General features: G+C 44.4%; 1 protein-coding gene across 1 annotated transcript in view; it reads right to left on the minus strand.

The window, feature by feature from the left end:
• LOC135828061 (uncharacterized) overlaps window positions 1-15,889 on the minus strand; it is a 148,092-nt gene that overhangs the window by 57,079 nt on the left and 75,124 nt on the right. Inside the window, exons 11-13 of the mRNA XM_065340494.1 lie at window positions 15,726-15,817; window positions 9,534-9,593; window positions 3,112-3,183 (exon numbers count right to left, since the gene is read on the minus strand). Coding sequence (XP_065196566.1) covers window positions 3,112-3,183; window positions 9,534-9,593; window positions 15,726-15,817 — 224 coding nt within the window. The remainder of the gene's footprint in view (window positions 1-3,111; window positions 3,184-9,533; window positions 9,594-15,725; window positions 15,818-15,889) is intronic.

The raw sequence follows: 15,889 nt of genomic DNA on the forward strand, positions 1-15,889 counted from the left end.
ACAAGCACTTAAAAGTTCCAATTCCTTGAATCTCCACAAGTCCACAAGTCTTGCTCTTCTATCTTGAAAGCACTATCCACATTGACCAATTGCAATACAGTACTTCAAATAAATACCAGAACACGGCAGCAGCGATACGGTGGAGGGTTTTATTCGTTCAGCAGGACATAAATCACGGTACACAGCAGCACTGACTTAGCCTGTGACTACAACTGTAGTTCCTTCATCAACACCTTGTAGACTTAATCATAGTTGATAGCGACTTGCCGCAGAGTAGTCATCATTAGGTAGCGACTTGCACTAGTAGGCACTGCTGTTGTAGATCATCATCTGGTAGCGACTTGCACGAGTGGCCACCGCTGCCACCACTGTTGTAACTCGCTTTCTCTCTACCTGCTCCCAGTCCCGTGCCATCTCCACACTTATACAAAATGACGACGATAACTACATTTAGGAAGACTGTTTATTACAAGACGACGACGGAAACACAACTAGACATGACGAACTCGAGACGAAGACATCATGAACTCAAGATGAAGACAGCTTTTCACACCACAGCAACACGCGCATGCACCAACATGACGTACACAAAATATCGTACTACAACAATAACACTTTCCTTCTGTACACACAACATTGGCTTGTACACATGCATGAAGATTGCCTCTACAACTTTACGCCACATAATATGAGCATGACCCGCACGACACAACACAGTGAAAGAAGAATCTGAGTATGAATGACAACAATCAAGGTGACCTGCCAAATGCCAGTGCACTGCAGATTTCTTGCTATCCACCTCTGGGTCACAATAAAAACTCGACGTCACCAACTTCATCGCCATCTGCTCCATCTTCGGTATCACCTTCTCCAACTGACTCATCTGAACGCTCATTTTCTTCTTCCTCATCCACCGACATCCGTGTTTGCTTTTGGTCACCTCCTCCCTGCTCCACCGACTAAACCCCATACTCCTCGTCCTCCTCTTCGTCCTTTGACCGGCCTGCTCGCTTCTGGTTGCCTCCTCCAACCAACTCAACAGTCCACCCGCCGCCACCACCAAAGAAGACAGTTTAGTCCAAAGATGTACGGCGGGGTCATAGACACATCGAGCTGGTAGCCATTGGTCATGGGTTTGTCTGTGACGAGCCGACTGTTGGTGTCAGAGCATTGTCATCGCATGTTGACTGTGTATACGCCACCGCCACCATGGCTTGTTCCACACCAGCTGCTCTAGTCGTGGATGTTGTTTCTATGAGAGAGAGCATAATTATATGAGAAAACCAGAACATTTGTGCAAGTCAATATCTCCAATTTTGTCCAAATTTTGCAGTTAAGTGTCCTTTGGGGTGTAGATCGACTGTGCAAATCCCGCAGGAAATATTCTGAAGGGAACCTAGAAATTGGCATACCAATAAAAAAATGGTAGAAAAATCACATGATTCATGGGACTACAAACGAGCGACGCCACAGCGTACAATAAAAAGTTACGAACAAATCTCCATCAAGCCAACATTGCCTCACCTTAGTAGAGTTCTTGGGGCAGCACTGCGTAGCCACGCCAGCATCCCAGAAGACGAGGGCCATCATGCCTTGATGCAACAAATGGTCGTCTTGAAAATAGCAAATTGCGAGCGCTGATAAAAACAGCGAGCTACGTCCTCAATAAGCAAACACTATACACTGGCAGATAGTAGACCACCTCTTCTAGCACTGAGGACATCTCCCCCATCATCCTTTTTTGGGTTTTCCTGAAACTTGGCTCACCCTCTCCCATACTTGTAATGTTCAAAGTGATGTAAATCACTTTCCAACTGTTTAACCCACAATCTCACCTTCTCATAAATTTATCTCTTATTGGTGATGGTGCCATCGTGAGAATAAAGAATTCAAAAAAACAAAAACAACGGTGGCAGGACAAATTGGTGGTGCTGGATGGCATGGGGGAGCTGTGCTGGCCAAGCCAACACTTGACACTGACATGAAACTGCGATAGCTATGTTAGCCCTCCAACCAGGGGCGCTCATGGGAGGCAGAAGAAGAAAGCAAGATTAGAATACTTGATGGAGACATACTAGAGCTCTACCACTAGATTAGTGGAGCTCCGCATCAGCGACATCAGCCTACGGATGACCAGAGTCAAGCTACAGCAGGCTGACTCAGTTTTACCGCCTTTGCAAAGATCATAATAAGGATATACCCATGCAGACATTGTCAGCTGCTAGGATGAACCTACAAGCAAGGTATCGCTTGATTGAGCGAATTGTAGCCAATTGCCCAGCATTGTCCCATCAGATCTTTCTTTGACCGACCACTGCATCCGTGAACTAAAGATACACAAGCAGCTACACAGCAACCACATTTGTGAGTTGTAGGGGCATTTTACACCAACATCCCAGTAGCCGATGTCATTGATGCGGCCACATCCCTACTGGACCAGTGTTAGATCAACATGGATTTGCTTGGTCTCAGGGTTGAGGATCTGAGGCATGCACTACAAGTTTTAGGGCTCACCAACAACATTTCGAGTTTGGATCCAAACAGTACCGCCATCTAACAGGAATCGCGAGTTGAAACCATATTGCCCTGCCAACACCCAATCATTGAAAGAGGACGCATTAGCATTGCATGACACTCAACCTTGCCTCTACAAGTGATACATAGATGAGGAGGCCGTCGGGGACTTGGTCCGGTTTCTTCCACTGGTGAGGCGCGCCATTGGTGGAGCGAGCAGCATTCTTGCTTTGTACACTTTGTCACTGGCTGTATGTCTGGGGAAACCGAGCGGGCAGTACGGGAGCGGTATCAGAAATTTTACGGGAACCGTCGGATGTAATTGGAGAAGGCTCCCTTGGGTAACCACTACAAAATAAACCACCGAGAATCTCACACATCATCTTCACATTGTTGTACTCTTTTTACTGGCCAGGAGTCACTAATGCCTGGTGTGACAAAAGTAGTTCCCCATTATTTTCAATACCATTAAATTGCTGCAGGCCACACAGAAGGACTGTTTGCAGCAGGGAGTAGTACAATACTATAGTATTGCACTACTCCCTGCTGCAGACTGCAGTTTCAGCAGCATTGCATTTTCCTTTCAAAAGAACTTACACAGCGTCTAGCTTGCCAAGATGTGTAAATTGTCCCTTAGGGAACGTGGACAGTTCATTATATCCTATATCCCTATACAAAGAGAAAGAGAAAAAAATTGGCATTATATGGGCAGTCCAAAGCAGAAACTGACCTAAGAACCCTGACATCGATGGGGCTCATGCATATTACCAAGAGTGCATGAACAAGAGTATGCAACTGTGGTTATGGGTAAGTCCGCGGCGGGCTGCCTTCATTACGTAATCGTTCCAGCACCTACGGAATTGATATGCTCGACAATATTATTACAGGTGTTTGAAGCTGTGTGTATTCGTCTGTATATGCCAGTTCTGTGTAGGCAAGAGAAGCATGTTGTAGCACTCAAGTTATATTCGTAAGTTTGCATATTGTTCATTTTGCTAATGTGTATAGCTCATAGCTATTATCTTACGTCGTTGCTATTGCTCATATTTTACCACTTTTTGTCTAATTGTATCACTCCAATAATCATTACAATATAGCCCTCTTCATACGAAAGAGGAAGCAGGCGGGGAAAATAGACAAGGGCTGGTGTTTGTTGGGCGATGTTTAGGTGCTTAGGCGTTATTTGTCATTGATTTTGTTTATAGTGTCACAAAACGAGTCCCAGCGTGTGTAAAGACCTGTGTGCGTCGGCTTTCTATATACAGTCAAATCTGCCGTTAGCGACCTCTGCTGTAGGCGACCATCTACCGTTAGCGACCGATTTTCCGTGCACCGGCGGTTTCACATACAAATTGATCTGTCCAGAGCGACCATCTGCTGTGCGCGACCAGCGATCGCGATTTCATGCACGGTGGGTGCATTCAAATCTGCTGTAAGCGACCGCGACCCACGTTCAGTCAGGTGCGAAACTGTACTTGCCAGTGTGCTGTCAACTGCATGCAAGGTGTGAAAATGCGCTGTCTTGCAAGTGCGCCCCTATATCCAATAAAAATGATATCGAAAATCACATTATTCTCGTCGATTTGAGTACATGGAAGCATAATAATATGCATGCCCGGTATGCCGGATTTACCATACATCTGCCGTAAGAGACCATCTGCTTTAAGAGACCGCTTTTTCTTGCACCAAGGGGCGGTCGCTTACGACAGATTTGACTGTACTGTGGTGAGCAATTCTGTAGAAGAATTAATTTGAATGAATTTGATCAGATCATTAACTTTCAGAGCTAAAAACATCTGCTCACCATCACTATTATCAGCTGAAATTGCTAAGCTAGAAGATATTCTGTGTTCTAACGGTTACCCACTCAAAGTATTGAAGCAAGACGTGACAAGAGTTCTTGAGACTAGCCCAAATATAGCTTCTGCACAATCTACAACGCGTATTATCACAAAATTGCCGTGGAAAGGGCCAAATTGCATTGCCTTCCGCAAAAAGATTAAAGCTCCAATTTTGAACTGCTATCCTACAGTATCCCCAATTGTAATTTATACATTTGTACCGTATTTCCCGGTAAGTTAGTACGTACTAACTTTCGAACTTAGCAGCCACATGAGCAGTAACTTTCGGGGGTGGTACTATCTTTCGGGGAGTACTTTTTATCGGGGGTAAATGACAAGCAGTAGGAAGCCTGCGCAACTCTAGTGTCCGTGCATATGATGTATGTAGTGTACGGTGTCTGTACATGTAGGACGGGTACGGACTTACTATCTTTTGGAGGGAACTGTCTTTCGGGGTGATAGCCTCGGCAGTGGAAAGTGTATTTCTTATAGGGGGGTACTAAGTCATTGGGGAGAACTTACTTACGGGGAAATACGGTAATAGTACATAGTATGTACATATACTGTTTGCATTGGACATTACTTCTCTTTAAACAGAAGTTTTCAGTTGTCACTTGTAGTATGTTCCTCAAGTTCTTTGACTGAGAATCTGACAGTTTGGGTTCAAATCCCAACATTTGGGTTCAAATCCCAACATTTGGGGGTTCAAATCCCAACATTTGGCTTCAGATTTTCTTCTTTCAGTTCTGATTTTTTTCTAAGCTGAGGAGAAAGTTCTAAGTTCTCGGGGTAAAGCCATCATCACACTACGTTCTCCGACTCCCGTTTACGTCTACGTCTATGGTGAAAAAATCAAAACGGGTGGTCGTGTCATCAGACAGGCACAGTTCTTGACGCGTACACGCGTACGCAGTCAGGCTTTTCGAGAAATTTGAACGCACGTACATCGAAGTACAGGGTCGCTTGGAAAAAGGCTGGGGGAGATACGCACGTTCATACAAAAAGTTGTATACCCCTCCCCATACCACGTCTACGTCTCCTGTTTCCTCTGCTCCCGTTTTCACCCCGTATACGGATCATCATGACAACCGACCAAAAACTCCTCAAGTGGACGTAGACGCAGCGCTTTGTACCATGGCGTGATTACAGCCTATTAATAGAGATCACAAGTTTCTGTGGTGGTCAATAATAAGGCTGTGTTTACATGAGGCGTTTCAACCCGGGTTGAGTTCTACCCGGGTCAGATTTCAACCCGCCATGTACACACAATGAATGGCGCGTTTACATGACGCATTGCGCTTGACCCAGGTTGAAATTTTGCCCCGGGTTGCGTATCTCCCGCCAGGTCTGAACAGCACTGTACATGCGAATTCCGCGCGAAAGGATTCACGTGACTATTCGGAACTGTAGAAGTGGACTTTTGGCGGCATATCAGTATTTGACCCGGGTCAACTGTCTTCATGTATATGATAAATAATGGACCGATTGCCATTTGTACAGATCCACGAAATCCCGTAGAATCCCGTAGACCCAGTAGGGTGTTCATTGTGTGCTATGCATGCACATTTCACCTTTTTAGCGTCATAATTCAATGACCAGCAATCGCTTTTCCAGCTTCTTCACTTTGGTTGGAACTAATGACTAGCTAGATCTTTGTCAGAAAAGGGTTTTCGTATGAAATGCCTTCAGGCTCCATTTCTTAGTGGAAATAGCAGAAAACACAATAGGGTCCTGCACATTCAACACCCTACCGGGTCCAAGGGATTCTACGGGATTTCGTGGATCTGTACAAATGGCTACGGAGATGTGTTGAAGCTAGGTGTCAGGACGTCGAATGTTTCAGTACTCTGTCAGTTTTGTGCCTAGTTATTGCACTTTCTGACTGTATATAGTATCATGTTACAGTGATGGAGAGTTACTCTTAACTCGTATCCATATGTCCTTTTCTCTTCTACATTTATTTATGGCTCAACATCCGAGTTTCTGTGAATTTCAATTTTTTTTACGAGTCCAAGATCGCCAACGACAGAAAGCGGGCGCATAGATCCGATGATCCCGCAATAAGTCCGTCAGCTGTTCGGGCTGACCAGACAAATACAGACAAGACAAAGGCAACACACTGGTTGCAACGCAAGAGCTGATGGTGCCCTTCGGCTGTGACTTCGCTGACTTCGACAGTGAAGTCAGAGAAGCTGGCAAGGGGTGCAGATCCGCGGATTTCGATGGATGAGCTGACTTGAGGCACGCCAACAAGTAACTAGTTGCTTTTCCTGTCTGTGTTCAAAATATGCCCAGACGCCAGGACTAGCTCGTAGTCGAGCAAACTGGTTCGCGAACCGTCGACAGACTGTGACGAAAAACACGAAACTAAAGACTACTTTACTGTCTTTAGCTCAAGACTACTCGCATGTGATATGTGGAGGGAACTCCAGCCCCTGCAGCTAGTGTAGACACGTACTGAGCCTGCCAGTCTTGCATTTTGCACGTAAGAAAAGCAGTCAGCTGAAAACACGACGACTGTGATTGCGTCGATGTTTCTCAGATCACGCTTGTACTTTTGCACGTTCATCGATATTGCAAGTGTACAGTCATGTACATAAGCGTGTCGTACTCGCACCACTTTCGGTGCATGCACGCTTTATGCAACCCCGAAAGGGGGGAGATCCCGTACCGAGCGTAAGTACCGTTCTACTCGTTCAGCCGATAAAATTAAACTAACCGCTCGATCTATTTCTTATCGAGTAAGTAACGAGTAATCGATAAAATTGTTTCAGCACTAACAAATGGCAATCGGTCTATTCTATAAATTTAATTATACATTATCAGCACACGAAGAGACAAAGCTAATTGAAAATCTGATGAGGCCTTTTGTGCCATTACTCTTCAAAATCAGTACATGGTGATAATGTGACGAAGCACAACGATGTCAATCACTCGTTGTGTTTCGTCACATTATCACCATGTACTGATTTGAAGAGTAATAGTACGAAAGGCCTCGTCACATTTTCAACTAGCTTCGTCTCTTCGTGTGCTAATACCGTAAAGTCGCGGATAAAAGCCGGGCTTATAAGCACATAAGCCGCTTTCTACATCAGGCTTCAATGCAAACCAGGCTTGTATGCAAACCATGCTTATATGCACCACTGATATTTTTACCAGGCTTGTATGCACATCGGCCGATCCGGGCTTGCATAGAAGCCAGGCTTCTACGCGCGACACGCGTAGGTCTACCACTGACTACCGGTATGGCGGCAGTTTTACTATGCACTGTACATAGCGCATGCACTATTGACCTACCCAATCCGCGCTTGCATAGAAGCAAGGCTTCTACGCGTGACAGGCTTATATGCATTTGACCCGTTTGATTTCAGGCTTCTATCCGCAATGTGCTTGTATGCAAACCCGGCTTATATCCGCAATGTGCTTGTATGCAAACCCGGCTTTTATCCGCGACTTTACGGTATACATTATCCTCTCCATTCTATCTCCCTTCCGTGCCTGTTTTTCTCCCCTCTACACTCTCTTTCTGCCCTCTCCTCTTTTAAGTCGTCTGTTTGTGAGAAGGCACCATTGCCTGTGTGGTTGAACGACTATAGATAGAAGCACAACAACAACAGTGTGAATCAGTCTCGCTCCTGGACAGTGAGAACAGATGTCGAGGATCCTTGGTCATTCACAACGCTGTAATCTCCAAACCAGCTAGTCGCAAGCCCGCACTCGGCACAACAGTACAAATAAGTGGTAGGGACTTCGGAAGTGATTTTTTAGGATAGGGTTTGCTCCACACACTGGAGTCAAGACAAGTCGGCGGAAGCTCCAGTATGTGGAACAAACCCTATCCTAAGAAATCAACGCCGAAGTCGCGACAATGTAAATCCAAACCTTTTAAGAAAAAAGGTAATTGAATTATATCCATCACCAGGCCGGGAGACACAAATGCTGGGTGTGTCAAAAGTATTGTTCCATCAGGATAATAATAATAATGTCTCTTTCCCTCTGTCTCTTTCCCACAAACCAGTTAATAATAATAATAATAGTAGAAAGGAAAAGGACATATGGAAACGAGTTAAGAGTAACTTTCCACCACTGTAACTAGATACTATATACAGTCAGAAAGTGCAACAACTAGGCACAAAACTGACAGAGTACTGAGACATTCGACGTCCTGACACCTAGCTTCAACACATCTCCGTAGCGCTAACCGACAGCCTTCCAACTTGGAAGGTTCAAGGTTATGGAAAGACCAAAGAGGGGAAGGCACTTTCTGACTGTATATAGCATCTAGTTACAGTGGTGGAGAGTTACTCTTAACTCATTTCCATATGTCCTTTTCCTTTCTACTTTATTATTGGCTCAATACCAGAGTTTCAAATAATAATAATAATAATAATAATAAGCGCATCGCCTACATTATAGACATCAGCGTTCCTGGTGAGAACAACATCAATAAGAAAATGGCTGAAAAGCGCTCGAAATATTATGATTTGAAGCGGGAGATTTCGAGGATTTGGTCCCTCAACCAGGTTGACGTGGTCCCTGTGGTTGTCGGTGCCCTGGGAGGCTTGGTGGGGGAGACTCCTCAATGCCTTCGGACTGTGCAGGGAGGAGACCTGGCTATTGTGCAACAGGAGGCTATACAAGGTTCGATTAAAATACTGAGAACTATCCTTAACATGTAGATGCACCTCTGCTGCGTTTGCATGTTCAATAGCTAAGAGACTTGAATAACGACTGATAAAGACTGATATTTCCTTTGTTACTACTCCCTTCATTGGTTGATGTATTTTGCCTGTCGCTGCAAATTCTTTATTATTGTTTTGATGTTGGAGTTCGGATTGAGTTTCTTTCCTTTCTTCCTCTTCCTTCAACTAGTTCTTGTCCCTTTGGTTTTTAGGTTTTATTTATTTATTTATTTTTGTTTTTGTTTTTTCACTTTCTTTTTTGCTGTCCCACCCATGGAAATATTTCCCGGTGGGTCTGGCTTATCGCCTTCGAAAGAAGTGAATAAAGGAGAAATAATAGTTGCAGTTCGCATATCACTCATGGAAGGATCCACGGGCTTAACGAATCTGTCAACGAAATCCAGGCAGGATCAATATCATTAAACTGCTGCAGCTACCGCAGAGGGATTTTTCAGCAGTTTCAGCAGCATTGCATTTTCCCTTCAAAAGGACATACAAACGTGTTATATTGAACATTCCTGCCGGTACACTTGTCATATTATTATAAGAAATATTCCTACACACAAAGAAAAGAAACAATATGACATGTATTTCAATGCATGAATCAACACCGTGGAGACAACAATTTCAATAAAGCAATAACTAGTACTCAGCAGTTTTTCCAGTTGTATTTGTTCAAGTAAATTGTTGATCATTCTTTTATTTTTAGGACTGTTTTGATATTTTCTGTTCCGCCTATTCTGCAGTTGCATGCGTATAAGCACCTCAGTCCCGCCCGTTCCTCATTCTTCCTTCCATTTGGTAAATGCTGGTTTTTATACATTGTTTAATTACTCAGCGTTATTTGCAATAATAATTTAAAAAATGAGGGTAAGTATTAGGTCGCAAGTATCCATGCAAACACACACATCCATTCAAAAAGGCACCTGTTAGAAAAAGTATCTGAATGTTGTCGGTCCCTTCTTATCTAGGATTGTGCAGGGAATGGCTCAAGTTAGAAAGACTAAAACTTTTATAGCGTAAAGATAATGAGATACCAACACTCTCGTGACAAGGTGGTACAATATCAAGTTCAGAAACTACACAAATATCGAAGGAAAATAATAATACTTCGAAGTAGTGACAACAACGTAGTGAGAAAATTAGGTTACATTGTTAAGGTGGCTCGGCCCACATGCGCGCATCGTAAAAAAAATACCTACTGCTGACACGTGAGCGAAGCGTGCTAGTACTTTTATAAGCGCGACTTGAAGCGTGCAAACGTAACATTTGTACTTTTCTGCGTGCTCTCTTCAAACTTCAGCCCTCACCATCATCTACACGGATTTCAAAAGCGTCGACCTCCATTTTGAAAACATGGTGGCTGGCCGCGCTACCCGTAGGCGCACGTGCCCCCCGCGTGTCTTAGCGCGAGCTTCGAGCTAAAGTAGTAAAGATCATGTCGCCCACTCATTTCCCTGTGTTTCCCCATTTCTTCGAACTCGCTCAGCTTTTGCTTCGCTTGTGCTTCAGCTCCACGCTGTAGTCTGAGTTTAGTTCTCTTGTCTTCTTCCAGCAGAATACTGCAAACTCTACAGCGCGTCGAGCTTCTCCTAGAAGAGTTTCTTTTGCGTCAAGATAGAGTGTCGATCGTTTCAGTCCTATCTTGCCGTCGTCTCATGAGCGCCCGAAAGCAACAGTATCTATTTTCTTGGCGTTCCATTTTCTGGCGAACTCATTCACCTACTACTTCTTCCTCTATGAAAGCTTCAGGTGCCTGAGTTCTCCCACTAGCGACAATCATGCCTTGGAAAGGAACAGGATATTCCTAAGGTACACTGTATGTACAGCCAGTGCAGTTATGTCAGTGTACTGCACTGCAAAAAGCTACAGCATGCACTGCGCGTAGTTGTTGTTTGGTTTGTCGAGAAAGAATCTCTTTCGCACTCGCGCGGGCCGCGAGGGCGCAGCACGGAAACGGGTCTATTGAATTCATTTCTTGGTCGATTTTGACAACCAATACGTCGTTGTTTTTCTTTTTCACTGGCTATCCTTTCTCCGCTTCCGAATTGCGATGCCGTCCACCTGGAAAGCCTTGAAGTGAAATGAGTGGAGGTCGATTTTGGAGGTAATTTTCGGCCAAACGGCAATCAAATCGAAAAATTCGAAGCGGACGATCTGTTGGTATCTATCGAAAGAAGACGTTGGTCCATAAAAAATCTTTGGAAACTACACCGTATGAACCAAGGAATTACGGTAAGTTTGAGAATTTTGGTGCACTAGCTGTACGCTGATTGGTCGATTAGCGCGACCGTTGACAAACGGGCCAGTGACGCTTTGTACAGCGTTGGTGAGGGCTGAACTTCAAATTTTTGGACTTTGTGTTTTGATTCTCCTTGCTTGTGCCATGGCGTTTGTAATGGCTGCCTTTCCTTTCTTCGCATAGTATAGCCAGTTCAGTTGACTTAGTTCTAGCACTAGGCTCCCAATAAGGCCGCTGCTGCATAGTGTTCGAATTTGGTGGTCCAAGGAGAGAGTTGCATGTCACGTTCAGTCTTTCGCGAGAAAAAAAACACGACAAAATACGTCGAGCCTGTTCTGGAGTCTGAGATTGGTGAGGCTTGAAGAACCAGAGCGCGACTCTGCGCAGAATGAGGCAGAAGGATACAAGGAGGAAATCATGAAGGAGGAAGTCATGCTTATTCCCGAGGATGTCCTGGTAGGACGAAGGTATGTGTCACACATTTTTTATTTGTTGATTTCCGCCTGGCATGGTCACCTCGACGTTCGTGATAGATGCTCACCCACCTCTGATCGTCGAGGTGTCCTTGTCAGCCACGTAAACTATTCCTTCTAGGACATCAACGATTGAATTCTCCGGGTGTGTTTGGATCGTGGAGTTGAGATTACTAGATGAAAGGTTGTATCGTGTCATTGTCTTCATGTGTTCACTATCCATCTATGTTTTTGTTCGTTATTTTTTGGTTGTCCGATCTGACTTGTGTTGGAACCATTGCTTTACTGCACAATTGACTGTGTGAGGATGCCACTTTTGAAGATACAGTCTGGTTGTACATATTGGCTGCGTGAGGATGCCACTTTTGAAGATACAGTCTGGTTGTACATATTGGCTGTGTGAGGATGCCACTTTTGAAGATACAGTCTGGTTGTACATATTGGCTGTGTGAGGATGCCACTTTTGAAGATACAGTCTGGTTGTACATATTGGCTGTGTGACGATGCCACTTTTGAAGATACAGTCTGGTTGTACATATTGGCTGTGTGAGGATGCCACTTTTGAAGATACAGTCTGGTTGTACATATTGGCTGTGTGAGGATGCCACTTTTGAAGATACAGTCTGGTTGTACATATTGGCTGTGTGAGGATGCCACTTTTGAAGATACAGTCTGGTTGTACATATTGGCTGTGTGAGGATGCCACTTTTGAAGATACAGTCTGGTTGTACATATTGGCTGTGTGAGGATGCCACTTTTGAAGATACAGTCTGGTTGTACATATTGGCTGTGTGAGGATGCCACTTTTGAAGATACAGTCTGGTTGTACATATTGGCTGTGTGAGGATGCCACTTTTGAAGATACAGTCTGGTTGTACATATTGGCTGTGTAAATTTTACATTAGTTAATATTTGTGACATAAAATCCAGTGTAAAACACAAGCCTATTGTCACAGTGATGTTAAAGTTTAATTTTTCACTCCATTATCCGTGACTGTGCTAAGTCCTAGTTTATACAGTTGGACAATGAATCTCATTCTGTGAACTATGTGTTCCCAGAATTATTCACTGAATTCATGTACAAGCTTCAGTGCATCGAAAGCCCACAACAGCTGACCAACATTGTCCCACCAGCTGCACCCACTGTGGTTCGTCCACGAACCCGACACACGCATGCGGTGACCCATCCTCACCAGCTCCTCAATACCCTACCACCAGCTGCACCGGAGTACATCAGCCGGTCCTTCCCGTTTGCCCACATCAGTTTGTGGAATCAACTGCCACCCTCCCTGTTCCAGCCACCAATGTCGCTGCAACGGCTGCACCGCTTCAAGGCAGCTGCATGGAAGCACTTGCCACACACTGACTGGCTGTGGGCTACAGACCACCTCTGAAAGCCACTGCTGCACACACCTGCAACAAAGTTGCCAGCCACTCTGGTCTAGATTCACCCTGCGTTATCACTCCAGAGCTACCCACACATCTCTCAATCTGCCCCTTTTTTTCCACTATTATTATTCCTTTCTTGTTTGTTTTGTCTTATTTTTTTATTTCACTTTTTTGTCTTTAGTCACTTTCTTATGTTGGCTCATTATAAACTTATGATTAATTTTGATGCATACATGGCACTGTGACGCCGAGACCCATGGTCGGCAGAGTCCATGTATTTCATCAGCACAGCTATTAACTGGCGTTGTGGATAGCGCTTACCCAGTCCAATGTACTTTTTGTCTGTCAACATGATTTGTAGGTTTGTGTTCTCTTTAAAAAAAATTAAAAATTAAAAAAATACCATTCTTGAACCATGGTGCAGAATACATACTTATTCCCGTAGCTATGCAGAAGACGTTACTTCAGTAACGTCTGGCGCTAGCCAGGGTCCACACAGCTTTAATTTGGTATTTGTGTGTTTGTGTGTTTGTGTCACGCCTGGCGCTATCCCGTATCAGTCCCGTACCGTACCGTACCATCAAACACAGCTGGCCACATACAGCTGGCCGCACTATTCAAATAGGGCTTTCAAACGCAAGATCATAACGTGAAGTAACTTGGAAGACTGAGTATGAATGCGAAGTGTATTGGGGAATGCGTGTAGGGCGATAGTGCGGGTTCGAATCCCAGGTTATGCTTAAAAAAAAAGGAGATTTGAAAAAATTATTACATCCTTTTGCTTTTTTTGCCTAGGTCACCAAGGCGGTAGACGGTGTCGTATTATCCTCGACCGTACCTGTCCCGCACTGTACTATCAACGACGGCTGGCCACATTGCATATTCAAATAGGGCTTTCAAATGCAAGATCATAACGTGAAGCAACTTGGAAGAATTAGTTTGTATGCGAAGTGTATCGGGGGATGCATGCAGGGCGATAGTGCGGGTTGGAATCCCAGGTTATGTCTTTACAAAAAAAGGAGAAATTTATAAGAATTTATAACATCTCTATGCTTTTTTTGTCTAGGTCATCAAGGCAAAAAAGCATAGCGTAGGGCCCTGAGCTTCCAAGCTCTCTCGTTTGTACTATATTTCTGCAATTGCGAAATGCACCAAATTGTTGTAATATCCTAAGGAAAGTAAGATAATACAATTATCAATGGTGGGTATGTGTCATAGTTGTGGCCTACATAGATTAGACTAAAAAGTCTGAGGAAGATGCAGTTCAACAGGAAACAGAACAGCTTTTTCTTATTGGAAATGGCAAAATTTCATGTATTGATGCCTCTCCAAAAAAACAACTCACACGACGCCAAACATATCGGTACCCCCATTTTTTTAGACAATCAACATAAGCACTACCCAAGGAACAAATTCCCAGGTTTATATGCACTTTGCATGTTTTTTAACTTTTGGAGTTTGGTGGTGTGAGCCTCCTTAACCCTTTGCATGCTGAGCCCCTTTTCTCCAATGCACTGGCTTTCCAGCGCACTAACTCTCTTGGTGGAGTATGCGCTCACAGCTCCGAACGAAATGTATTCTCATTTCACTCCACCTTGACGGATTTTCATCATCCTGGGCTCGTTGGAAAGATCAGGACCAAGCGAATCCGTGCCTCGGAACGGCGCAACAACTCAATTTCACATTCTTGTTCGGCTTCTTACCCAAATTCAACCGATTATCACGATTCAAACTGCGCTGCAAAGCTGAGATCCAAGCGCTTCATTTGATGTCCATCACCCGTACGCCGTGCCAAAGGGAAATCCCCTGGCACGCTCCTCAACAAAAAGAAGTCATGAACAAAAAAATTCGCGTTCCCTCTGGCTCGTGTTTTTCGTGTTCATCTTGTTGCCGCTCAATCCTATCTTATCGCAAAGAACGTTATATCCCCGGAAAGATGAGGTCAAGACCTTTCCAACGGTGTATTGATTGTTGCGATGTGTTTATGTTTGACGAAGTTACGAAAGTTTGTACACTGGTCTTTGCACTTGCGATATATCGCGCGAATATTTTTGCGAGTTAACTCGTACGTAGTGGATCAGGTCATGCATAAAGCCCGTACTCAGCACGCAAAGGGTTAAGTAGTCATTAATCCCTGCCCACCCAGTTCATCCTAACTATTTTCTCCTCTCTCACACTTTTATGACTTGTGGCCAGGCACAATGGGTATATGGATGTGACTGATGGGGTCTTTCTCGGCACTTGTGCCAAGGGTTGTGAGACTTATCCACTCACCCCCACCGTTAGGAGTCGCATCTGCCGCTAGGGTTTACAGGGTGTTAGCAACCATCGTGAGTTCCCTTCGGGAACGGACAAGATAATTTACTTTTTTATATACTTTTTTTACACTTCCATCTCTTATTGGCCACTGGTTATCGTGAGAATAAAGATTTGAAACAACAACAACAACAAATGGTGCCACTGTGAGAATAAAAAATTCTAAAACAAGTACAAGTACTGTCTAAGCTGAAAATGTACGGTCACAAATCTGAGCCAAATTGCCGCTGTGTCTTGGCCTAGGCGTGGCAGGCGCTGACTGATGTACCTGCCAGCTATGTCCAGCTGTTCAAAAGCATCAGCCATTCTCTGCAGAATGTGGGGATAGCTGGCACCGCCCTTGCATGGTTTGCAAGCTACCTAACAAACCGCGTTAGGAGAGTTCGAGTAGGACAGGAACTTGGTGATACCCGTCCATGCACAGGAGGTGTC

This window comes from Sycon ciliatum, chromosome 12 (genome assembly GCF_964019385.1).
Source record: "Sycon ciliatum chromosome 12, ocSycCili1.1, whole genome shotgun sequence".
NCBI lineage: Eukaryota > Metazoa > Porifera > Calcarea > Leucosolenida > Sycettidae > Sycon > Sycon ciliatum.